This window comes from Strix uralensis, chromosome 10 (genome assembly GCF_047716275.1).
Source record: "Strix uralensis isolate ZFMK-TIS-50842 chromosome 10, bStrUra1, whole genome shotgun sequence".
Taxonomy (NCBI): domain Eukaryota; kingdom Metazoa; phylum Chordata; class Aves; order Strigiformes; family Strigidae; genus Strix; species Strix uralensis.
The window spans coordinates 19,061,607-19,086,178 of NC_133981.1; the positions used below are offsets into that span (position 1 = coordinate 19,061,607).

The 24,572-nt window shown below is 40.4% G+C and overlaps 2 protein-coding genes across 12 annotated transcripts in view; one reads left to right on the forward strand and one right to left on the reverse strand.

The window, feature by feature from the left end:
- PRKCD (protein kinase C delta) overlaps positions 1–18,752 on the forward strand; it is a 67,227-nt gene extending 48,475 nt beyond the window's left edge. For 3 of the 4 annotated variants that reach the window (XM_074879525.1, XM_074879524.1, XM_074879526.1), the window contains 14 exons: positions 4,441–4,597; positions 5,212–5,243; positions 5,913–5,998; positions 6,366–6,495; positions 7,124–7,224; positions 8,401–8,497; positions 9,983–10,116; positions 10,788–10,961; positions 11,517–11,608; positions 13,165–13,227; positions 15,402–15,540; positions 16,381–16,569; positions 16,817–16,945; positions 18,218–18,752. In XM_074879525.1, coding sequence (XP_074735626.1) covers positions 4,441–4,597; positions 5,212–5,243; positions 5,913–5,998; positions 6,366–6,495; positions 7,124–7,224; positions 8,401–8,497; positions 9,983–10,116; positions 10,788–10,961; positions 11,517–11,608; positions 13,165–13,227; positions 15,402–15,540; positions 16,381–16,569; positions 16,817–16,945; positions 18,218–18,376 — 1,682 coding nt within the window. In that variant the 3' untranslated portion in view covers positions 18,377–18,752. The remainder of the gene's footprint in view (positions 1–4,440; positions 4,598–5,211; positions 5,244–5,912; positions 5,999–6,365; positions 6,496–7,123; positions 7,225–8,400; positions 8,498–9,982; positions 10,117–10,787; positions 10,962–11,516; positions 11,609–13,164; positions 13,228–15,401; positions 15,541–16,380; positions 16,570–16,816; positions 16,946–18,217) is intronic. The other variant, XM_074879528.1, reaches the window with a different exon arrangement.
- Positions 18,753–21,039: 2,287 nt separating this feature from the next.
- LOC141947886 (6-phosphofructo-2-kinase/fructose-2,6-bisphosphatase 4) overlaps positions 21,040–24,572 on the reverse strand; it is a 53,275-nt gene continuing 49,742 nt past the window's right edge. For 7 of the 8 annotated variants that reach the window (XM_074879532.1, XM_074879535.1, XM_074879534.1 and 4 more), the window contains one exon: positions 21,040–23,907. Coding sequence is in view for 1 of the 8 variants with exons in the window: in XM_074879530.1 (XP_074735631.1) it covers positions 23,848–23,907 (60 nt within the window). In the remaining 7 variants the exon portion in view is untranslated. The remainder of the gene's footprint in view (positions 23,908–24,572) is intronic. The other variant, XR_012630291.1, reaches the window with a different exon arrangement.

A 24,572-nucleotide genomic window follows, 5' to 3' on the forward strand; every position in this document is an offset into this window, starting at 1 on the left:
CATACCTTTTCATAAAGGTACTACTAAGAGTTTGTAACACCAGTTTTGACCGCTTGTGCTAAAGCTTGTATTATAACTGCTTTGGGCTGAGATACATGATTTGATATTATGTGCCAGCTTTGAGAGCAAATAGTATTGGCTTGTACAATAGCAAATTATTGGTATTGCTACTTAAATGTTAGCAGTGTAAAATCCACAAGTACTGAGAATGATGGAGATGGTTAAAAAAGAGAGAGAAATACATAACAATATTACTGCTCTGCCTGTAAATGAAATGTTGTAATTATCCCAAACCCCAAAATTATTTCACATAGCAAGTTCATGTCACAGAAAATGTAGACTTTTGGGAAACTTGTATTTCTGTAAATGTTTGTGGGTGGGGGTTTTTTGTTTGTTTTTGTTTTGGTTTTTTGAACAGATGATTTGTAAAGCAGTTCTCTCCCAGGCCAGGTTAAAGAGCAGTTTTCCTCTGAGGGGGTTGGTACCAGGAAAGTCTCCTTTGTGAGCAACAAGCTTCCCTTTTTAATGATTGCTCTGTGAGATTAATATTTTTCTTGACCTGAAGGCACACTTAACTTTCAAACAAAGCCAAGTGCAAGGCAGTAGAACAGCAGAACACTGAATAGAAATATTAGTAGGTTTTATAGTTTATTATGAAGTTTCAGGCAAATCTCAACTTGAGCAGCCAGTTAGCTCAGAAGATGTTTTGCCTGTCCCTGTTTGAAGTGAAGTCCTGGTTCTCGGTTTCTGACAGTAGCACTGTTATCTTTCAGCTGTTCATAAAGAGAACTGTGAAATCAGCAAGGTAAAATAAAAAATGGACTCTGAAGATGGTAAATATTTTTCTGTTCTTTATTTTAAAAAATCTAGTAGGGTTATTGTGGAGGTTATTTTCTTTTGAGGTTCAGTTGAGACAATTTGACATCTCACCTTGAGGTTTATTACAGGTCAGCAGAGGCTAGCAATATTGTTTTAGCAAATGTTTTCCAGACTATGGGTTGCATGTTATGTTAGTGACTTAAAGGACTGTGAAATATTCAGAAGAACTGGCACTGAAATTAAATAGTGTATACAATGGTACGTTTACAGTGCTTCTGGAGAACTGCACTGTCAATTCACAGGCGTGCTTAATGGTTTCTTAATGAATATATGGCATGGAGGAGTTCTGGGTGCTTTTGTCAGATCAGCTGCAAGTTTTGAGAAGGGACCTTGAAATATATGAACAATGTGTCAGTGATAAATATTAACCACAGTTCTCAATAGGGGAAATAGATTATGTTTAATGGTGTGTGCTGGGTCCAAAATGATTAATTTCAGGTCCAGGCCACAAAGGTCACCTGGATTCTAGTTGCTGATTCAGCTGGTTTGTACATGACTGTTTCTGACCGTGTGCCTGCCCAGGACAAGTGTTTGATCTGTGGAAATCCTGGCTTGCTTGAAGGGGGAAGCAAAGGCTTTCCCTTTGTGCTTCTTCCTTCCCCCCTATCTCCACCCTGCATCCATACGGTTGTTGGGAAAGTTACTTCCTTACGATTGTTAATTCTTTCTGCATCTTTGAAATAAAGCCTTTATTCCCCAGTTGAGTCCATGGTTGGCTGAAGGTCTTAAAACTTTTCTGGAGCAATACACATTGACCGTAATTTACACATTAAAGATAACTTGTGAAACATGCCCATAGTAAATTGAAATGAACTGTACTATCATTTCAGAGCCATTTCAGCTTCAGGTGCACTTGACTTGCAGCTGCTCTCCAAACCTCTCAGCTTCTTCTGAAGCGTACAAAAGTGTTTTCGGCTATACTTTGGTATATTGGTTGGTTTTGGCAAAGGCATTTAATAAGGTGGCCAGTTGTGAAGACACTGTGTTCTCAAATGCAGATTTTCGAAATTTTGCTGTGTTCAATGATTCTTCGCTGTTAAAGTGTGTTTAAGGAAAGTGGGGTTTTTCTTTTTTTTTTTTTCCTTTCTTTGTACAAACTAAGTGATTATCTTATTAATCACCCTCAAAAAATAGATGCCAGTCTCACATATTTCTATTAAGTTTGGTATCAGCGTTCCAGACAGTGAGGAAACACCAATTTCCCATATCCTGATCAAGTTCTGTCAGAGGCTTTTCCACATAGTATCAACAATGCTAAATTGCTACAAGTATTTCAGTATGAGGAGAAGCTGTGTCCTGTTCACCTGGTGAATCCTGTTAGTTCCTCACTAAACAGTTGGTTTGCTTGTGTTACAGACTTTTGTCTGTTAATTTGTTCCATCACACGCTGTCTTCTCAGAATACATGCTATAAAGCAACACACCTTTCTCTGCTTTGTTGCTGCTATGGTTTAAATCACCCTTACGAAGACATCCTTTTCATGCAGCAAACAATATCAAGTATTACTGACTCTCAACAATGTTGTTTCCCTTGCACACACATTTCAGAGTGTGGTTTCCCTGAAGCATTTGAGGAACAGTGGGTGAGGTCTGTGTATTTGCTCAGCAGGATTAAACAAAGAGATAGTACTGTTTGCAGACTTCGACAAGCTGAAGTGCAGCAGCTGATGGGAGTTTTTGTTGGGTGAACTCAGTAGCCTGTTTGAACAGCAGAAATTAATCCTGTTCATGGAGGGGAGGGGGTAACGCAGTGGTGTACGCAGTGCCAGGGTGTCATAGTGCAGCTTGTGAGCTTTATTCAGGGGGAGGCAGGATGGGTTTTTCTCTGAACCAGATGGCCACTTTCTCAGAAAAGCGCATTAATACCTAGTGGCAAAACCCAGGGACCTTTTTTTGATCTTTGTTTGCAATACTATGCTTAATCTTTCCTTAATCTCGGTCTTTTCTTTTCTGATGGTACATGCTGCTGCAGCCTGGCTGCTGTTGGCTGTGACTGATAAATTAATTCAGGACACTCAAAGTAGTATCAAATGATAGGTTGTATTCCTGGTTCAGTGGTCTGTTGGAGTAGCAGTGGTGGCAGCCAGCTAATAAAATGACAAAAACCAAGCACAGCTGGCAACGAGAAAAACAGAGCTCCTGGGTAACTTTTTAGTAAGCTCGTGCATTGCAGTTAGTGTGACTTGGTAAAGGAAACAAATCTGTTTCTATCGGTATAAAAAGCAAAGCTCCCACTGATATTGATAAAAGGCAGCAGTGCAATGGAGCAAATAAAAAACAATTATATTGACAATGGGGAAGATGTTCTTCTGGCTTTTTCCTTACTCTGTTGTTGTGGAAACTCCCACCCTGCAAAAGGCAATCTCCTGTTACCCTAAACTTCGCAGCACTAAGGAGCAACCCACAACCTGCTGGCCAGAACTGATGCAGTTAGCAGTTGATCAGCTCCTCGTTGCTGATTCAAGCCTTTCTCTTTTCCTGCTGGATGGGATTGTCCCTCTGTGGACCAGAAAGGTGTCCTAGGGTTAAATTACTGGTTACCCAATCTCTCTCAATACGTGATCATGGGGTTACCCCTGTTACAAACACCTATTACTTTCAAAATGTTTAAATAAGACTATATATAGTCTGAGTTGTGGCTGAAAGAGACACAAAATACTCTTTTTTGTAAGAAAAATTTGGAAGCTTCCTTGAAATTTAGTGGAAGTAACTATAACTTGTAATGAAGGACCTATATGAGCCGCTTGGACTCGGAGCCTGAGAAATTTTTTTGTTTTATTTCTTCGCTAATACTATTGTAATTTCTATGTAATATAGTATTAGATGTTACAGTATATGCTACAGTGTGTACTATTATTACTATAGTATTATGTAGTGTTATATACTATAGTATATAGCCTAACCCCATGGGGGCTAGGAGAAGAGAGGAATGAGACTGAGACATATTGACAGATATAGCATCAGTGTTATGAGACAGCATAATGGAAATGTCTAATTGAAAATCTCATTTGTTCTCACTGCTTAATGATCCTGGAGGCTGGAAGAAACCCATCTTGCAGTAGTATGGTTTGGTGGTGACTCAGGAGGTCCTGCAGCACTTCACCTGCATTTCTGCTGTAGTCCTGGTTCAGGAGGGCATGCAGGGCAGTGGCATGAAAAGGCTTCTGCTGAAGAAGACCCTTCTGATTCCAATGAAATATTTATTTCTCTTGCATGGAAATCACATAACGTAATAGGAGATTATATTTTTTTCAAGAAACAATTGTGGTTGTCATTTCTCTAGCAGAACTGTTCTCCATTCCTGCTTCTGCTTCTCAGCTCCTTTGCTGCTTCTGAATGAGCAGGAGAGGAAAGTGCTTGCAAACAAGGACACGGAGACACCTTAGGAACCAGTGCGTGCATGTGTTCCAGCCTTGGACAGAAAGTCTTCAGAATGCAAGTGTAAAATAAATAGAAACACAAGTCTGAAACAGAAAAACAAACCAAATCTTTTGGAGAAGCAAATATTAATCTTTGTAATACCCTTAAGTATTAAAAGTGTATCTTCTTGTTTCCCCCTTAGACTGCAAACAGTCAATGAGGGAAGAGGAGGGGACAGTGACTATGAACAGGAGAGGAGCAATCAAGCAAGCCAAAATCCACTACATCAAAAATCATGAATTTATTGCTACCTTCTTTGGACAACCTACATTTTGCTCTGTCTGCAAAGATTTTGTATGGTAAGAAGGAAACACTAAGCTTCCCCCACCCCCAAGGGCCAAATAACTGCACAACTTGCTTCAGGTATATTGAGATCTGAAGAACTATAGTTGTGTCTTTCACATTAAAGAATAGAACTTGAACATTTTTGCCACTGAAATAATTGACAAAAAATCCATCAGCGTCAAGTGAGATCTTGCCCATAATCAACAGCAGCTCTTTCACAAGAGAATGACATGGATGGATATGAGAAAATAATGCTCGAACTTTGAGATGTGAAGCGGCTGATAGCAGAGTAAAGACCCACAGAGAGCAAGAAACTGGATCCCTTTCATAGTAAGGCCATTTTTGTAGTAAGTCAGATGAGGATTTCCCATGTGATTGAAACCTTGTCTTTTCTGGGTTTCCCTCCTAATTTGCTGGTCTATCAAAACACGTTACCTTATCTTCCAAGTCTTGCTTTCCCAAGACAGAGGATTCTGAATAGCAGAATTTAGACCTGTTTATTAACTGGAACAAATAAGCCTATAGACAAAGAATTGATTGGTTGACATGGTAAAAATAAAAAAAAAAAAAAACACCTTTTATTCCAGCAAATCTATGTTTTTGATTTCCTTTATCATTTGTTTTTCAGGGGACTCAACAAGCAGGGGTACAAATGTAGGCGTAAGTTGATTTTTACCTTGTACTGCTTTCCACATGAACCTGTAGATCTAATAGTTACTGTTGAAAAATCATCTGTAAATGTGCGTGGCACAGTGCATCATCACCATAGGTAGTAGTAGATGTTAAACATCAGTTTTGCATGGTAACCTAAGGCTGTCTAATTATGACTCCTGCCTGTGTTTTTTAGTATCAAGATTTACAGTTAGCTATTCTTTTCCTAAGTGTGTAATGCTGTTGAAAAGTTGCACTTATTTATGACACCCATTTTTGTGAAACCTTTTCTAAAATTAATTACAACTATTGAGGGATTTTACAGCTGAATGGAAAAGCACTTTTGACTTAGCATAGATTTTTGTGCATTATTCCAAACAGGAAGGGAGATAGCAAAGGGTAAGACTCAAAAACATAATATTGTCCTCCTGTTATCAGATGCTGGTGGCATTGCCTAATGGAGGCAGATTTAGTTTAGAAATAGAGTTTATGGTAAAAGAAAATGGGGGGAATCAGCTTAAAGATCATCTTGATAGAAAAGAAAGCGTTTGGTGTATATAGTATGATGGAAAGGAGTGTACTTTTCACATTATGCTATGAAATGCCAACACCTCATCCCATGTATTTATATCTGATGAAATCCTTTTTTTTTTTTTTTTTCTTATGCATATCTTGAAGAATGCAATGCTGCTATTCATAAGAAATGTATTGATAAAATCATTGGGAGGTGTACTGGTACTGCAGCCAACAGCAGGGACACAATGGTAAGAGCTGGAACAATATATTTAGAGTGTAGCTATGTAATTAAACACTTCTGAACTAACAAAAGCTTGTATAGAAGCAGCCAAGTCCATTTGGGAGGTGCTTGGCTCTACAACCCAACTTACTGTCTTCTCCTGATGATTGTACCTAAAGTGTAGTGGATGAAACTTTAAAGTAAGAAAAGTAGTTAAAAGCCCTGCAGGGGTGTGGGTAGTATTTGATGGGCAGATTCTTTCACTGCTAGATGAGGGATGTTAAGACTGGGGTATTGAAGGTAACATTGTTGTAGCTTTGTAATATCCAAGCAGTTGTCTGTAAGAAACAGGTTGTGTTTTGGGTAGAGTGCCTCACCCCTCTCCCTGCCCTCAGTTTCAGAAGGAACGTTTCAACATTGACATGCCCCATCGCTTCAAAGTTTACAACTACATGAGCCCTACCTTCTGCGACCACTGCGGCAGCCTGCTCTGGGGGCTGGTCAAACAAGGACTCAAATGTGAAGGTACAGAGGGGGAGGGAGGGCAGCTGGGGCATCTCCATGCTTTTCCAGTGTTCTGCCCCCCCCTAGAGATCACTTATTGCTACACACTGTGCATTTCTATATGTTGTATAGAATGGGATTCATCTCATCCACATGTGGTTGAAAAAGCTTTTGTACTAGAGAGAGACAAACAGGCACTTAGCTCATGTGACACCTCAGCCAAGCTGAGCTCCTAATGTAGTCAGAAAACATGCTGCAGAGGTGTAATCTTGAATATAATCAAAATTACTGCTTTGGGAATAGGTGAAATCTGGTGAATCTGACTCAAGGTAGTGCCTGAAAGTGTATTGAAAGTGTTTACTGTAAATACCGTTTTTATAATTCTCCCACAGAAAGGCAAGATAATCTTCATTGTAGCAGAACTTGAGAATAAAGTAATGATGATTGGAGTTTTTTTCCTTTTGAACAATTTTTGTAGCCTTCGTTGAGTTAATAAAATTGCAATTTTAATCTTTAACAGTGATAGATCCATATCCAATCTGGTCATAATAACAAGGTTTCTGAACTGCACAGAGAAACAGCCCTTTTCGTTGCAATGTCAGGCAGTATTTTCCTGATGCTTGTATAACTGTCCCTACCTTTCTTTTAGAATGTGGGATGAACGTGCATCATAAATGCCAGAAGAAGGTGGCAAACTTATGTGGAATAAACCAGAAGTTGCTAGCTGAAGCTTTAAATCAAGTTAGCCAGGTATGCTTTATTGCCATTTTTCAGGTAATTAATTGTTTTCAGAGCGTTTTTTACTTCATCTTTTTTGTATCACTCTTATGGGGAACTGAGTTTGGAATGGAGGAAATGTAAACAGCTTTCTCTTTTTAATTTGACCCATAAAGAGACTAACAAAGATGTCAATAGCCTAAAGTTGAAATTGGGTGGGGTAGGGTGTGTGAAATCCTACCTAACAAAGAGCTTTAAAAGGGCAATTGATTTCCTGAAACCCAACTTCATTCTTCTGTGATGCCAAGGTTATTCTCTCCCTTTCTGTTTAATTGTATAAACAGTAGTATCATAATGCTAGTCTGTTTTTCCATGCTTTAACTTTAGAATTCCACTTGAATGCTAGAATTAAATACTAAGAAGAAATATATCAGGTATTCTCAATTTTTATTAAGCTGATATATAAACACAGAAAACTGCTCTGGAATTAGCACTCGCCCCATAGTTTACATTGTTCATCTCCTGCTGCAGCATAACTGTCTCTTGTGGTTAACTTCTGACTTGCAAATAAAGATTCAGACACAAGGTCTGAAATTAAAACAGGAAAATATGTCACAAAAGCCAGCAGTATTTCCTCTGAGCTGAGTGTTCCTAAGCTTTCACAGGATATTTACTTTGAAAGCAGTGAGAGCTCTTGTGCCAGCTCTTTCATGACACAGAAAAGCTTGATCTTTTCATTAGTAATCTCTGGGATCTTCCATATATAAAATTTGTCTCCATGTGCTAAAGACAGATGTCACACACAGATACGACTTCAGCATGTCCACTATGACAGTGATTCCCATCTCCTCTTCCAAATGAACATATGTCCAAGGGGACATTTTCCAACAGTCTAAATTCTTCCCACTGTGGATTCAAACCATTATACCTTTGATAATTTTGCAATGAACAATAAAAACATAGACTGTTCAGGAATTTCAATTACTTATTTTCTTGCAGTGAAGGAAGTAAAGCAATTGGCTGATCTGAAGCTGTAAAGAATGTGGCTAAACAGTCTATGAACCAGACTTCTTGAGAAAAGATATGTACTAGGAGTTAATAATTAAACAGAAAAGTTTGTACTGCCATCATGTTACTTTTAACGGCTGCTGTTATAAGTATTTCTTAAAATAATAGCACAAATATAATTTCAAGTGTTTCCCTCCTCAGAAATCTACACGAAGGTCCGATTCTGGATCTGTAGAAAGTGTTGGTATTTATCAAGATTTTGATAAGAAACCTAGAGCTCCAGGAGGAGATACAACAGGTGAGAAAAGCTACAATGTTTTAATTTAGCTATTTACCTACTAGCCTACACAAGCTAACAATTTAAGCAGTTATTCATTCTTGCCTTATGTTAGACAATTTTTTTTAATATGCACTGGTAAAAAAAAAAAAAAAAACCCAACAAAAAAAAACAAACCAAAAAAACCCCACAACTCCTTTTTACCTTCTCCTGGACACACAAAATGCTTATATACCTTTTGACAAATACCTTTTACTCCATGAGCATACCCACCTTTCTGCAAAATGCTTGCTTTACTCACTGCAGCTCAGTTCCCCGTGACGGAACTGGAGGATGCCTTGCTAACCAGACATGCGCATACAACACGCTTCCCTCCCTCCTGTTACTGAAATGTCCTGCACGTTGTTAATTATCTTGATTTGTTCACAAACCATTAGAAACCAATGACCAAGTGCTATCTATTTTAGGATGTAAGTAGCCAAAATACTACTTGAGATTGAATAGTTTAAGTAGTACCTGGAATCCTATCTTTACAGGTTCAGAGTAAGGTTTTGTTTTGGTTTTCTTTACTATTGCTAAAGCAATATATTGTATCTAGCATTGTATAAGCCTTATTTTCGTAACTGCTAACCTATGATAATTTATGCAAAAATAAATGCAACAGAAGTAGTAACTTTTTACCAGATGGAAATCACCAGGCTCAATAAGAGATAAAGGGTAGTTTTGGAGTGGTACAGGGTTTTATATATTCATCCATACATGGAACTAATTCTGTTGAAATGCCCAGTAAGAAAATTATTTTGATACTACTTATCATACTTGTTCTGGTTTGCCAGAACAGAGGGGGGAAAAAAAAACCACAACAAACTTACAAGGGTAGTTTAGTGTAATACTAAATCAGGGTGCAGCCACTGTAATTCATCCCTGAGTTATTACAGGTGCTGGGCAGCTTGTGGGGCATACATGATATTATCTCCTGATTATCATCAGTGTCTCATTAGTGATCCAGCGGATCTATGTGGTGGAGGTAAAAAAGAAAAAAAAAAGTACAGTTATTAATTTTAGGGATATAATCAGGATTAACCTGTATGATCATGCTTCTTAGGCAGCATTGCACATAAATTGAATCTTTTTATGGCCTCTCTGCTTAGGCTGAGGGACTAGCCTGTTCTGTTAACAGAAGAAAAACAGTTTGTAAAGTATCTTTTTCTCCAAATCATGCTTTGTGTCTTAGTTGTAGGGGAAGGTTAGGGCCTTTTGATTTTTATAATGCCTATGTATTGCCTAAACTCGCATCAGAAACAATCACAGATTCAATTCAAATCCAACGCTATCAAGTATGCTCATGTAATTTAAACTTTGTTATAAACTACAGGAGTTGACCCTTATGTTCAGATTCTCCAGTATTCCAGCAGCAGATGCATTGAAATAGCATGTCAGTACCTAATTCTTAGCAGGGGATCTGAGTCATGCAGTATTGAACTTTAAACTCACTGTTTCAATTAGCAGATAGCAGCGAGTACGATAAACTCTGGGAGGGAAGCACAGCCAAGACAGCATCGCGAATTGCAAGCAGGAGAAAATTCAACATAGACAGCTTTGTCTTCCATAAAGTACTAGGGAAAGGAAGTTTTGGAAAGGTATGTGACAAACTTTTAGAGCTTAAGGTGACTGCCTTGCTTGATCTCTGCAATGTGATGGGCTATTTCCATTAGCCAGACAGGTCTTACGGTCATTTGGGTAGATAATGTTTTAACAGAACTGAATATAGTCATCTTTGTCAACAACACTAGAAATTCATCGCCTGAATTTTGTCTAAACTCAAAAGAGATTCATAATGTACAAGTTTTTCAGTTATTTAGTATCGAGGCAGAGGAATTGCCCTTTATGCACCACAGTGCAAAAGGACATTTTATGTTCATGCACTGTATGGAAAAAGCCTCATAATGCTCCAGTGCAATGGCAGGGGGAGATGGGAGAGCAGCATGACCTCCACAGATTCTGTCCACCGTGAAACTACAGCTCTAATGAAGGAACAGGCTTTAAATGTCTTCTGTTTATAACACTCACGAGACATTGACAGAAAAGCTGCCTTGGAAGCTGCTGTGCCTGTTATGTGGTCCTTGAGCCCCGTCTCCTCATCTCTATGCCCAGCAACTTCACCTTGCCAAATCTCACTCGTCTTTCCCATTTAAATGTTTTTTAATTGTCATTGCACCTGCTGTAAAAACACCTTTGGCTTTCCCTCACTGATACCGTCAGCAACAGTCTTGCCTACGTGTGCAGTCATCTCATCTTTTATTTTTTGTAGGTTCTGCTTGCTGAGCTGAAAGGGAAGAATGAATTCTTTGCTATCAAAGCTCTGAAAAAAGATGTGGTGCTAATTGACGATGATGTGGAATGTACCATGGTGGAAAAGCGGGTCCTCGCACTTGCATGGGAAAACCCATTTCTCACACATCTTTACTGCACGTTTCAGACAAAGGTAAGAAAAAGCCCAATGGCAACAGCAGCCCAACAGATGTAGCCTTTTAATGGATGCTGTTACCAGCAGGCAAGTGAAAGTAACTAGGGATGCAAGAATTAAATTTCATTTTCTTGTGCTCTGTGCAGTAGTTCACGGGCCTTGTGGAAAGTAAATATGAGTATGACCCCCACATACATTGATGAGAACAGAATGAGACCAGCAGAACATCTATGCAGTCTGGAATAAGAGGCAGTTTAAGTCCTTGATCTTAGCTTTACCCTCAGTGAGGGGAAAAAAAGATAACAGTCACAGGTAGAAGTCAGTATGTCTATTTAAATGTATATTTTTATTAAGTATAGAAACCTGCAGACTGCAAGATCAGCTATTAAGCTTTACAAGACCAGGCTACTCCAATCTGTAGGAGCTTCGTACATTCTTAGGGGTGCATGAAATAGAGAAATACTTCAGGAGAGGAGGAAAGTGGCTGCTTGGTCCCCAGTAGGCACTTTGATATGTCATATGTGCTTGCAATAGCATCAGTAATTTTTCCATTCTCTGGTTGTTTGCAAACAGGATCATCTGTTCTTTGTTATGGAGTTCCTGAATGGGGGAGACCTGATGTTCCACATACAAGACAAGGGGCGTTTTGATCTTTACAGAGCAACGTAAGTCCACAACCCTTCAGTCCCTGTCACTGTGAATGATTTTCATCTCTGGTTTTACTGCTTCTAGTTCTGCGCTACTTACCTGCAGTCTTTCACTCACATTTCAGTGGCTGATGATTGAAAAGGTATTTCAAGGCACTGGTTTAATACAATGAAGAAGCTCACTTAATGATGTGTGCAGTTAGGTTTTCTTAATTTATGTAGCATATGTGATGTTTTACTTTAAGGAATGCTTGTACCTAGAGATGCTAAGTAAACTGCAACATGAGCCAGCAATGAAAAGCAAAAGGTACACCTTCAGTGTCCCTTAGGACAGTATTTGGATGGAAAAATTGGAAAACAACATGATAAAACAATCCCAACACTTATTTTACTAGTATTGCTAAATTGACATGAGAGTACAGAAGGATAACTTGCACGTTCCACAAGATACTAATAAAATGGGTAAGCACTTTGTTCAGCAAGTGCAATTGTGTCAGTTCCCTATGGCTTAAAGATCACTGGAGCTGAAGACTTACAAGATGCAAAAATGTTATTGTTACTTTACCTATCATCATTTTTTAGTTTTAGGTCAGTTTCTACCTTTCTTACCCAAAAGCATGAGGGTTTTAATTGTATCATTGAATAGATGCTCACAAGACCTTAAAAGTAACAGTGCAGGGTAGTGGATCTACCTGTAGGCACCAGAGCTATTGTATAACCAGATTGGACAATTACTTGTGTTACTGTGTGCTGTGCTAAGGAAACTGATGGGATGGGATCAGATCAAGGGGTCTGGCCTAACAAGAGGCTTTATAGGTCAGGGCAAGCTCCCTTCCCACTCTCCCCAGCAAAAGTCTGGGCAAAGCCCCTCCAGCTTACCTGCATTCCAGCAAACATCTGTGCAGCTGGCAGCCTCTCCTGCCATCCTCCATACCTATTTCTGAAGTTTGGGTCAGTATTCATTCTGCTATACAGAAGTGAAAATAGTTTTCTGTTTGTTCAATTAAAAATAAAAAAAAACTTTTAATACACTTCGAGTGGGGGGGGGAGCATTCTTTTACCGTTTTCCTTCAAGTCCTCTAGATTATCACTTCTTTTTTTGAGGAGAATGCCCCTGAAGCAATGTTACTTTTCAGTCTGTATCCTGCAGCAGGCCAGGGGCAGAGGGAGGTAGGGGAGGTCCACTTCTAACTTAGCTGTTAGTGCCTGGTCCCTCCTAAAGCAAGTACTGAGCTCCCAGTAGCTGTCTTTGAAAAGGCATGTGCGTATCACTAAAAACGTACAAGGACAGTTAAAAGAGTAGAAAAGGGACAGTGTCCCCTAATGGAAGTGGAAGGAAACATTAAGGCAAGTTGCTGTCGTGTCCCCTCTACTGTTTGGCATTAGATACTACAGATGTGTGGTGAAGGGATTAACTGGCACATCACAGCATCCAGCTATATAAATACAGGTATATTAGTATTGAAAGAAGTGTACAATACTTCTCACTCCATGAAGAGAGGCTCTTTTGGCCAGCTGCATTGACTGTGTTTTAACTGAGCAAGGTTGATTAAAAGATGTTTTGGTCTTTACAGGTTTTATGGAGCTGAAATTTTATGTGGGCTACAGTTTCTTCACAGCAAAGGCATTATTTATAGGTGAGTACCAACTAGCTCCAGTGTGGGACCTGTGAGTTGTCTTAGCATTTCATGCATCTCTGAATTACTGATTGATGGAACAAGTAAAAGCTGCCTGTCAGAGATCTGATGTTATTCCAAGGGCATTAACATGCCTGAGATGAATCTATATCTGTGTGTCTTTTCCTTGGCAACCAGAATGACGGAATGTTATTTACGTTACACAAAAGTGGTTTTGTTTCAGTTATTTTTAAACACTGCCTTCAAATCGTGAGTCTATTTAGTTTGGAGGCAAGGGAGAGGGTCCTTAAGGCTATCAATTCCTACTGGCCTTGTGAAAACCACTGAGGTGAAAGTTGTCTGCCTTCGCCTTCTGTATGAAACCACAGCACTCGTGCTTCTGCCTCACCAGGTTCAAACATCAGGGGCCAGATCCCCATCAGCTGCTTCTCATTGTAAATACCCATGCTACAAGCAATCAGAAGGGGTTTTTTAATGTAGTTTTCCTCTCAATTTCCTTTCTTCAGCCTTTTCACCCCACCCCCAGCTCTAAAGCACTGTTTGGTAACCACTTGCTCAGGCAGCTCTTACCTCTGTAACAAACAGGTATGAAGGGTAACGGCTGCATGCTTAGGAGCAAGTTACACAAGGTAACTTAGGCAAATGTGCCCCAAAACATCTGGTATTGTCCGTTTTCCTTTATAGAAACAGGAATTGTCTGTTGGAGCATCCATCCTTTAAAGCAATTTTCTGAAGTTAGAGACTGCTATTTCACACAAAGTGTTTGTAAAGAGGATGAACATTACAGGAAACCTCCTTGGTGAAGAAGGATGATTCTTAAAAGCCTATCCACCCCTCAAAGAAGACAGCCATAACCCAGGATGGTACTTAATGTACCCAACTGTATTCCCACTGCCCTCTGCAGGTTTCTATACAGGAGAGGATCAAACTCCAGGATATGTTGTCATCAGCACAAAATCCTTCCATCCCAGATTTTCTAGAGCATTTTTAGGCTTGTTGTTAAATTTCCCTACATTATATTAGAATAGTCCTGGAGGGAGATTTCAGTGTGTGAAGTATTTTCAGAGAAAGGGTACCATTTTCCAACAAGACACCAGCAAAACCAAAGGTACTTTTTTTTTCCCCCCCATCTCACACAGGATGATTACCAGTATAGTCACAGAATCTGACTGGAGCAGTTTAGGTAGGCATTGCATCTAAGTGCACATCCATACAAAAGACATTAGAACTTGTTGTAGCTAGGGAAGCACAGTGCCTGAGGTTACCATGAGTATTCCCCATCTCAAATATATTCAATTTACTCAGGTGAACAGCAGCTGATGTCCAAACATGGAAGGATTTATGGCGTGTTGCATTAGATCAGGGACTCTTGGTTCGAGCTACAGCTCACCATCTGAGCAGTGCAAGGAGTCGATACTGGAAACTTTAGCTACCAAGGAGAAAAGACTGCCCTGTTCTCATGTAAAATTATCTGCTCTATTCAAGTCTGTCTTGGTAAGTAGAAGGGCTGTTCAGTTTCTGTTCAGCCTGCCCTCCTTGGTATGTGCTTTTGCAGCCAGATGGACAAAAAATGCAACACAGTCAAAGGGAGGGAATGTAGCTTTTGGAAACTGTTGTTGTTAAAAACCTCTTACTTGATTGAATAGTGTTATTTTGAAAACAAGACATGAATAGGGCACTTCAGAGACCATGGCCACAACCCATGAACCCCCTTGTGCTGTAACTAGGAACAAGTCACAGGTACTATTAAAAGTTGGGCAGGCTTCAAACATTCATGGTCCTGCCAAATGCTCTAAGGATCCAACAGTCCTTCTTTTGAGCTACGGAGCTGGTGTAGCACTGTGTCAGCTGGTGGGGCATTAATTTGTGCCTCCCTCCAGAAGCAACAGCACTGGATGTGCTTTTTGGATCAGAAAGCAAATGTTGAGGATTATAAGGTCACATGCTATATATACACCTCAGCCTCTTATTTACTCTGACAAGAGAGAATTCTTCCCTTCTCCCTACTGCCCTCAAAGTACTATTTTGTATGTATTGTGTTGATGGATGATTATTTTCTTGAAAAGCCTCTTTGTATGATATACGGTAGGTATTTAGCAGTGACAAAACTGCATGTATCTGCATACAAAAATGACTTGCTTGTACATAACTTTTTTCCCAAACACTCTTTGCAGAGACCTAAAACTGGACAATGTGATGCTTGATAAAGAAGGCCACATCAAAATAGCTGATTTTGGAATGTGCAAAGAAAACGTTGTTGGTGAGAACAAAGCGAGCACTTTCTGTGGGACCCCAGACTACATTGCTCCTGAGGTCAGTATGTCACTGCCACGTACGCAGGGATGATTTAATACACTGATGTTAGAATGTCCATTGTGATTAATCATCCCTTTGTAGAGCAATAGTTCAGAAACATTAAAGTCTAATGAGCACAGAAGAAACGCACATTAAATCTGAGTTCTCTATAGAAGGTACTTCAGACTTGTAAATACTCTATAGCTACTCGTTCTAAAAAACGTGGTTTTGAAATGTTAAAATGTTCAGATTTTGAACAGCTAGTTTTCCCTTACGCCTTTATAGCTAGCATACACATGGAGCTCCTGCAAAATGAATCTTTGTGCGCTTCAGATGGTGAAGAGGCTTGCGCCCATGCAACCAACCAAAATTCAAAGCAAAAGCAGCTTCTAAGGGGAATCTCACTAAGTTAAACTCCCTGTGTTCATAGTGGGTTTTTTTACCTGATTTTCAAAGTAGTTCAAATGAGGTAGTTAACTGTTAAAACTATAAATGGTGTCAGTCTGTTTGGCAGTAATCTACTTTTCATTGCTACTTGCTTCCCCCTTCATCTTGTAAAGAAACTAGAGAAGATGTTTTCTAAGTATACGGTTATTTAAAGTCAATGGAGAAAATTTCTGAATGAGAGCAAAGACCTGTCCACTGACCTGTCCATGTTTCCACCAACAGCAGCCAAGGATGAAACTACAGATGTGAATCAGTGTCAAATATTTGTCAAATACCTGGATTTTTTTTTCCCCTCTAAATACCCCAAGTTCTTAAAGATTCTCTGTTAAAATCCCTCCTCTGGTCTTTGGTATATATTGCTGCCTTTTACTAATTACTTGTATTTCTTCCTCTGCACTTCTGTGGAACAAGATCCTGCAAGGTTTGCGGTACACATTCTCTGTGGACTGGTGGTCATTTGGGGTCCTGCTGTACGAGATGCTTATTGGCCAATCCCCTTTCCACGGGGATGATGAAGATGAATTGTTTGAGTCAATCCGAGTGGACATCCCTCACTACCCACGCTGGATTACCAAGGAATCAAAAGATATATTAGAGAAGGTAGGATGGGTGTGGTGGGTCACAGTACTGTGTTTGTCTGGGGAGGGGCCAATCTAGGCTTTTAAAAGGAGCTGCTGTTTATCAGCAAGCAAATTACTTTTACAAAGGGGAAGCCAGGTCTGATTAATTACTAATGGTCTGTTTGCTGTTAGCAACTTGTGTTCTTTTAGCAGTATACCCATTATTCTTCCACTGCCACCTACCTTTTGGGCAGGCATAAGGCTTTACCAGGTATCTTCTCTTGCAGCTATTCGAAAGGGATCCAACGAGACGACTTGGGGTCACTGGGAATATCAGGGACCATCCTTTCTTCAAAACGATCAACTGGATGGCGCTAGAGAAGAGGGAGGTGGACCCTCCTTTCAGGCCGAAAGTGGTATGTGGGTTCTTTGTTCTGTAGTAGCACATTCAGCCTAGGGCTAACAGGTGATTCCTCTAACTTGCTCAAACTATCCTACTGCAATTTTATCTTCACATTTTATAAGCGAGATACATAACTGTCTCCAACCCCATTGTTCGTGGATGGTGCAGTTATAAAAAGGTCCACTATATTCCTCTGCCCTGAAATCTTTCTACTAAGACTGTTTTCCTATACTCTTTCAATGAGCTTCTTTACTAATCTAATCCTCAGGAAAATCAGCTAATAGTTCTGATATCCATTCTCCTCAGTGTTAGAACTGTTGAGTTTCTTGCACTTTTCTGTGATGTCACATGGGAGAATGACCAATAACCTGAGGCTACTCAGTTGGTAACTCCCTGCAGGCATTCTGTACAAGCATTACGTCTGTGCTGTTTCAAACTCATCCAAGAGTCCCAAGTGGGCAAAAAGATGCGTTCTCTGTACTACTGAACTTAGAGAATTGTTTGTTGTGTACGTGCCTAATGTCACCTGAAAAAACATCTGAAGAACAGACCGTGTGTTACTCACAGTCTGCATCACTGTGGGATGCTGCTGCTTCATCTCACTTGGTTAAAAATCCAAACCACTTTTCCTCCATGCAGTACTGGTACAGGTAAAGTTATCTGGAGGTAACACAGTCTCTTTAAAATGTACTTACGTACTCAGTGGAAGAGTTTATCCTGTTTGAGAACAGAAGGCTTCATGCTGCATGTTCTCACAGAAATGCACGTGGAAGTGTAGGATCCTAAAACAGTAGCCTTGGGAGGTTCAGAGGGCAAAGCATGGTCTTTAGTAATAGGAATTTTTATGAAACATACATAAATATTTTATGCAGACACAAAGCAGCTGCAACAGGGCATCAGCAAGTACAGACAGTAAAATGCTTTCAGGAATTTACAAATTTTGGTTAATGGCAAGAAACATCGGGCTAAAATGTAAGTGAAGAGCTGCATTGCTTTAGTCAATAGAGAACTGTTGGGTAAACCTATGAAACGTTATGGCAAATCCAGGTCGTTCTTCTCCAAAGCCACCTGGTGCTATTTGTTTTCAACTAACAACAATAAGCAACTGCCCAGTTATAATCTTAGTGTTGTTACAGTAGGCAAAAAAAAAAGAGATTTTTCTCTAAAGGGCCAGGGAGAGGAGGGAGGGAGCTCAATAACAACTTCCTAACCTTTTGTATTTAAGCAAATTTGTTCTGAAGAAGTGAAAAAGTTTGTCTCAAACTATCTTCCCTCTCTAACACAGAAGTCAGCAAGCGACTACAACAACTTCGACAGAGAATTTCTGAGTGAGAAGCCAAAATTGTCTTACAGTGACAAAAACCTGATTGAGTCCATGGATCAGTCTGCGTTTGATGGATTTTCTTTTATTAACCCTAAATTTGAACAGATTTTAGACAAATAAGTCTCTGAACAGAGTCGGACTTTAAAGCAGGGTTAAACTTTATAAACCGAAACCTCCCAGTGCTAAGTGTTATGTATTCTGATTACAACATCAATACTTAAGAATAATAATACACAGTAGTGTGATTATGTCCGACTGCTGATTTATCAGCAGTGTTTTTATGCATGGTCAGGTTTAAGGTATGTGAATCATGTGCATTATTTTCTCTATTTGGGAAAATGTAAATTGTTTGGTACTTGAATGTAGTTATGTTATATATATATATATATGCTGTATATTTTGCTCGAGAGAAGACATTGGGGAACTTTTAAAAAGTGTTTGAGCCCTTGGTTCTTTTATTTGTCTTCAATTAAAAGAAAGTTACATTAAACTTTCATTGATGACTTTATGATTTTTTTCCTAGAAATATACAAGTAAACTCCAGTTGTCTTTAAACTACAATAAAAGACTACAAAAACCCACAACTATTTTAGGAGAATGAGGCAAAAGCAGAGGTTCACACTGTAACACTGCCTCTTGTGGGAATCTGCTCGGTGCTGTTAATAGAAATATGCAACATGGTCACAGCAGCTTACCAGGAGAAAACTGACAGGTAAGGATGGTGTAAAGCCTTAGTACCAGCTGCCTGGTCTGCCAGAGCAGAAACATCTTGCTTTCTTCTGGTTTTAGTTGCTTGGTTTTAATACGGCAGCTGTGGCTCCTTCTACTTGCTGTAAAAAGGGCACAAAACTAGATCCTGCTTTGCTGCAATACCTACTTCTGAATTTTGATTTTTAACCATTAACAAGGAAGAAAAACTAATGTAATTACTGCAAAGCTCTCTCCAAAACTCTTCTTGCAGCCAGCTCTTAAAATACAGGATGAAGCAAGGCCTTTTGCTTCTTAAAAGCTTTCTGTATCTTTTAACACTATTGCAAATAGTTTAATTTTCTCAACCACTGAGCAGGCAGGAAATAAAGTGTCCTGGTGAGTATCATTTTGTCCCACAGTTACACAATGCTACAGAGTTCTTAAGAGCACCCTGTAGCTTCTGGGTAGTTTCAGACTGTTAATCCTGCTGAAAGCAGGAGAAAGCCGCTCACTCCCCAATAAGACTTCATAGAGACTCAGAAAAATAGAGTGCTGCCTTGTTTTTCTTCTAAAGAACAGCTTTAGCTTATTGTTATAATTCAGGCAAGGCCAGCGAGACTTGGATGTCATCTAAGTGTACAGTAGCTGGAGGCTGGAATAGTCAGACCACAGCTGGCATTTCCAAACAGACAGGGCTTGCCTAGTTACCACCGCACGCACACAAACCCCTGGCAGAGGGGGGACACACACCGTGCTGCGAGTTGCTGCCAGGGAGAGCAGCAAACTTCTTTTTTCCCCCTTCCAGGGACCTGCTCAGTCCTTTCTGCTTTGCCATTTTTCAGTAGGTTATTCCGCTTTCCAAGGTGAGCGCTGGATGCTTGTACCCAAGCAGAAAGTGACAGGTGGTTGCCAACAGCATTGGGCATGTGGATGGCTGGAAGTTGTAATGAATTACAGGGAGCAGGAGTAGTTGCTTGGGGGAGCATTTGCTCACTGCACTTTCACCTGCTTCTCTCTGGAGCAAGGGCTGCCCAACCTGCACAGCAGGGACCCTGCTCTTCACCCAGCAACGCTTTCAGCTGCCCTTTGACTGGCCCACCTGGAGGCCCTCCTGTTGCCACAAGCTCACCTTCCAACAGCCTGACCACACTCACAGCCCCCAGGCCAAGACACCTCCTTTCCTCCACGGAGCAGCTATGCTGTTTCTCCTCCTCCTCCTCAGCACCGTGCAGTTTAGCCACGGGCGACAGGTTAACTGTGCCGCCTGCACAGGGAGCTGCCCTGCTCCTTACAGCCACCAGCACGGGAAGCTCCCCAGGTCGCACAGCTTCAGGCACCTCGAGGGCAAACAGCTGCGTGTGCTCAAGCATCACGGTCTGGGCCACCCTCATACCACAGGAAGATGGAGGTATTAAAGAACTTTGTCCAGAAAGCAGCTTAAAAGCTCTAAAACAAGTATCACCTCCCCCCAAATATAAAATATACAGTAGAGTTAAAGAAAACACTTCTTCCACCCAGCAGGGAAGATACACGTGGCTACCACCCAATAGTATACAATGAGACATGAAAATTTGAGTACACAATTTTAAACCACAAAGCAGTACTTAATTTTGTCCTTATCCTTCAGAATGACAAGTACCCCTGCAATTTCACTGCCATCTACCTAACCTACACGTGCACATTTGTACTGGAAGGCAGCATTTAGCTGTTGGTTTTCAACTTTCTCAAAAAAGCAGCAGCCTAGGGAAGACAATGTAAGAACAGGGTAGACCAGATCTTAAATCACCACTGACCAGGTAAAATTAATAAAGTCTTACCTTTCTCCTCCATTGCGTGCAAATCTTGACTTGTATTTATTTAATCAATTCTTCCAGCTTCTTCCTCAGTTACTATGTTACTTAAATTATTTGTCAAAGTAAAATAACCAATGGGGTTAAATTAACTTAATTCTTATGCCGGTGTATAAGCTTTCTTAACCAAGCTACACTTCCTACGCTTCCAAAAGCTGTGGGAAGCTGCTGCCCTGCAGGAACACTCACCTGGCACTTCAGCTGCTGTAAAGAGGCATGGAAAGAAACACACATCAGCACACATTGTAGCATTTGATCTTTATTACTTGGATCAAAGGTCAAATGATTACATTTGTCTGAAAGATTACGACGAAGGCCAATGATGTACGAAAAGACAGTTTAATCCCATTTGAGAGAGACCGCATCTGAGCTAGCAAGTGCATTAACAGTCAGAAGGCAGTAGAATAAACACAGGTACAAATATACAGGGTCAGGACAAGGGTTTTCACCTCCCCTGTCAGTGACGGTTCTGTCAGGAGCGGGGGACGTACGCAGCTTTCAGACAGTGACAATACTCTGCAATTCTTAACAGTGCCTTTCTGGAAAGGTGGTTGTGCCCCGGGGAGAACCGATCACTCACTTCAAAGCTACATTCATTGTCTACGCTTGTTCTCGCCAGCTAGAAAGGGTCCGATGCAGTCAGTGATTTAATACCTTCCTAAAGTAGAACAGACAACTTCATTTTTTTTTTTCTCTTCAAGTATCAGCATAACAGTTTATTTACACTTGTATACAATTCTTCTTACTGAACACCCAACTTAGTAAAACACTCATCACAGTATATTCAAAAGCAGGCTATAAAAATACCTACTATACATAAAACATTTAGCCTCAAGGAATTTTACAGCACCTCTGAAAGTTGAGAGAGGTAAAATGAAGAAAGGAGAGAGGGGAGACACCTCAAGCCGTGCTTGCCAGTGAAGAGAAGCGGCCCTTGGGCTCAGCTCTCACCAGGGGAAACCCTTCCTTCCACCACAGTTCTTCAACGCAAGCAGTACCGCAGTCTGCCGGTAAAACCCTGCTTTTCTAATACAGTCTCCTGGGATTTGCCCTCTGTAACTACAGTTCAACTCTGACTTTCTCAATTTAAAAACTGCTTAACAACTCCTGGTCACAGCTGGATGGTGGAGGTCTGCCTGGAGCACAGCCCGGCCTTCCCACGCTGAACACACATCAAATCGGGAGGGGAAATTACTTCTACATTTCTGCCACGAAGGCGGCTTTGTTAACTACGCATCAATAAATTAACTTCTCTGAGCAGCGCTGTGTGGTCTCTCTCCTCACACAATAACTACAGACACAGCTGAATTAATAAAGATCTGAAATGGGTGTTACCGAACACGTGGATCGCACACACAAAGCTTTAGACAGCAGCGCTTGAAGCAAGTGTTTCTGGTCGTTCCGCACCCTACACATTCCTCTTCTCAAACGGAACCCAGCAATACAGTATGGCTTACTTCCAGAGCTGAATATATTGCTGAAATTAGCTTATTAAAACAAATCACGACAGCAGCACGTTATTTTATAAACCCTGCACAAACAAAAGACGATTTAGCCCTTGCCTGCAAACCTACGTTACGAGGGCCCAGTATTTCACACAGGAATTGAGAAAAAGAAAAAAAACCCAGCAAAACAACCCCAACAACATACATGATAAAAGCTCAATTAATTGAAGAGAAGTCCTTAGAAAAAAAACACAGTCCAACTACCAAAGGATAGTTCTCCTCATTTCAGAACTAAGAGCCAGCAGCAGCGCTGGCAGCTCACTTCAGTTGTCTGGTAGCACACATACAAAATACACATTGATTTAGTACAGTTAGAGGTCGTGGCCTCAACAGACATAGAAAATTCCATTTTTAGCACTGGAGTTTCTCAAGGTATGAAAGAGCAGCGAAGAAGTAGGATGGTGGAAGATGCTTAAAAACAACACAAAAAAAACCCAAGGCAGGTGTGCCAGTGTTAAAAATAATTTCAGAATTTACCTGGTGTTTTTCTTGCATGAGCTGTTAGAATGGTTAAACTCCACCTAACCTTTCTGTACTGTTTCCTGATGTACGTATTAAATGTGGCTATAAAAGAGAAACATATACTTTTATGTTGAAATTCATTCCAAAAATTGCCTAAAAAAAAAAAAAAAAAAATCACAGCACTAATAAGACAAGCAGCTTCTCCAGCCCTTGACAGTCTGAATCCTTTTCCTCTCCCTTCCTGTTTCAGAAAAGCTGCTCATCCCCTCCTGTAACTGCAGCAGAAAGGACATGTCTGTCTCTCTCAATTCCTTACCCAGGCTGCCAGCTATACTCCACTCATGTCCCCCACTTAACACTCTGTCTTCTGCTGCCCTCCAAAATACAGCTGGCCCCTGGAAAATGTTAAAATCTTGCTAAAACAGCAGAATCTTTCAGGTAGTGAATCTAACTAAGGCTTTTATTTTCCAAAGGGAAAGTCTCCCCATTTCAGAAAAATTTAAGTTGTGGCTGACAACAAGCTCAATTTAAAACACAGAAAAGCTACCCGAGCTGACAGGCTTTCCCATTTAAAGTAGTTTCGCAACATGAAGCCTCCAATGCTCAAAATGTAGAATTTCATCTATGTTAAATATGCCATCCAAAAAATCTCCATGTAATTCTAGGCAATCATTCACAGTAAAAATAAGAGGAACTCTTAGAAAAACACTTTAAAAAGAAAGTAAAATCTAGTTAAAATCTGACAGTAAAATTGACACGGGCAATTAACCATCTTGCAGTATCCACAGATGAACAATAAAAACCACTGAAACTGCACAAATTTACATACAAAAAAATCTAAAACCAACTCTACTCTGCTTCCCATAAATCTTTTTACTGATACCTTTCGGCACTGGGAGTTATCCACAACTACAGGTGTTCTCCAAAGAAGCTGAATCACATTCGAAATGTCTTAAAGTGAAGGGGAGGAGCATTCGTTCCAACTCGCTGGGTGCTCAGCGACACCTTCTCCATTCTCCATGGACCTGAGCTGCTACTTAACGCTCTTGCGCTGGAGGAAGGGCTGCTGCCCCGGGAACTGGAGCTATAGGTGGTTAGGTACTGTCCTCAAAGCTTCTTCTCGCGATCGATCCACACCTACATTCTGCAAATGTAAAGACAAAAAAGATTTTAAAGCAAGAGTCTCAGTCGTAGTTTTACTTCACACACGGCTATTACACAAGGCAAAAGATGAGCAAGTTCTAATGCTTATTTCCTCAAAATGTTTTGTAAAACACAAGGAAAGGTCCCAGCCCATGAGCAGAAGTCAGAAGCCAGGCTTAGACCTCATCCCAGCCACTATGCGCTTCGCAGAGCCCACATCCCTCAGATACCTCAAAGCAGGATCTCCACTGCCAGTGAAAAACCATCTCTAAGACCCAGATTACACCAGGTCTAGTAGGACAATCAGTCTCTGTACACCATATGCAGGTCACAATGTTATGTTTTTTAAGACTTTTCTTCCTTTAACCACCATTTTTAACCACATTTCTCTAATCCACTATCTCTTCTAGTCTTTATGTATATAGTATAAGAAAAAAACAGAACCACACAGAGGTCATAAACCACACAAGAACTGATGAAACCTGGAGGGAGGGAAGCCTGTCTCTCCTCGTTTCGAGCACGCTCTAGGAAATGACTCCTTAACACCAACAGCTATCAAGCTAATTCTGATCCTGTCTGTAAGCAGCTAAGCCACTGGAAGGACTCAGTAACTCCCTAAAAGAGCTAGTAACGTGAAGTTTAAATGCACTTGAGGAGACATGAGCA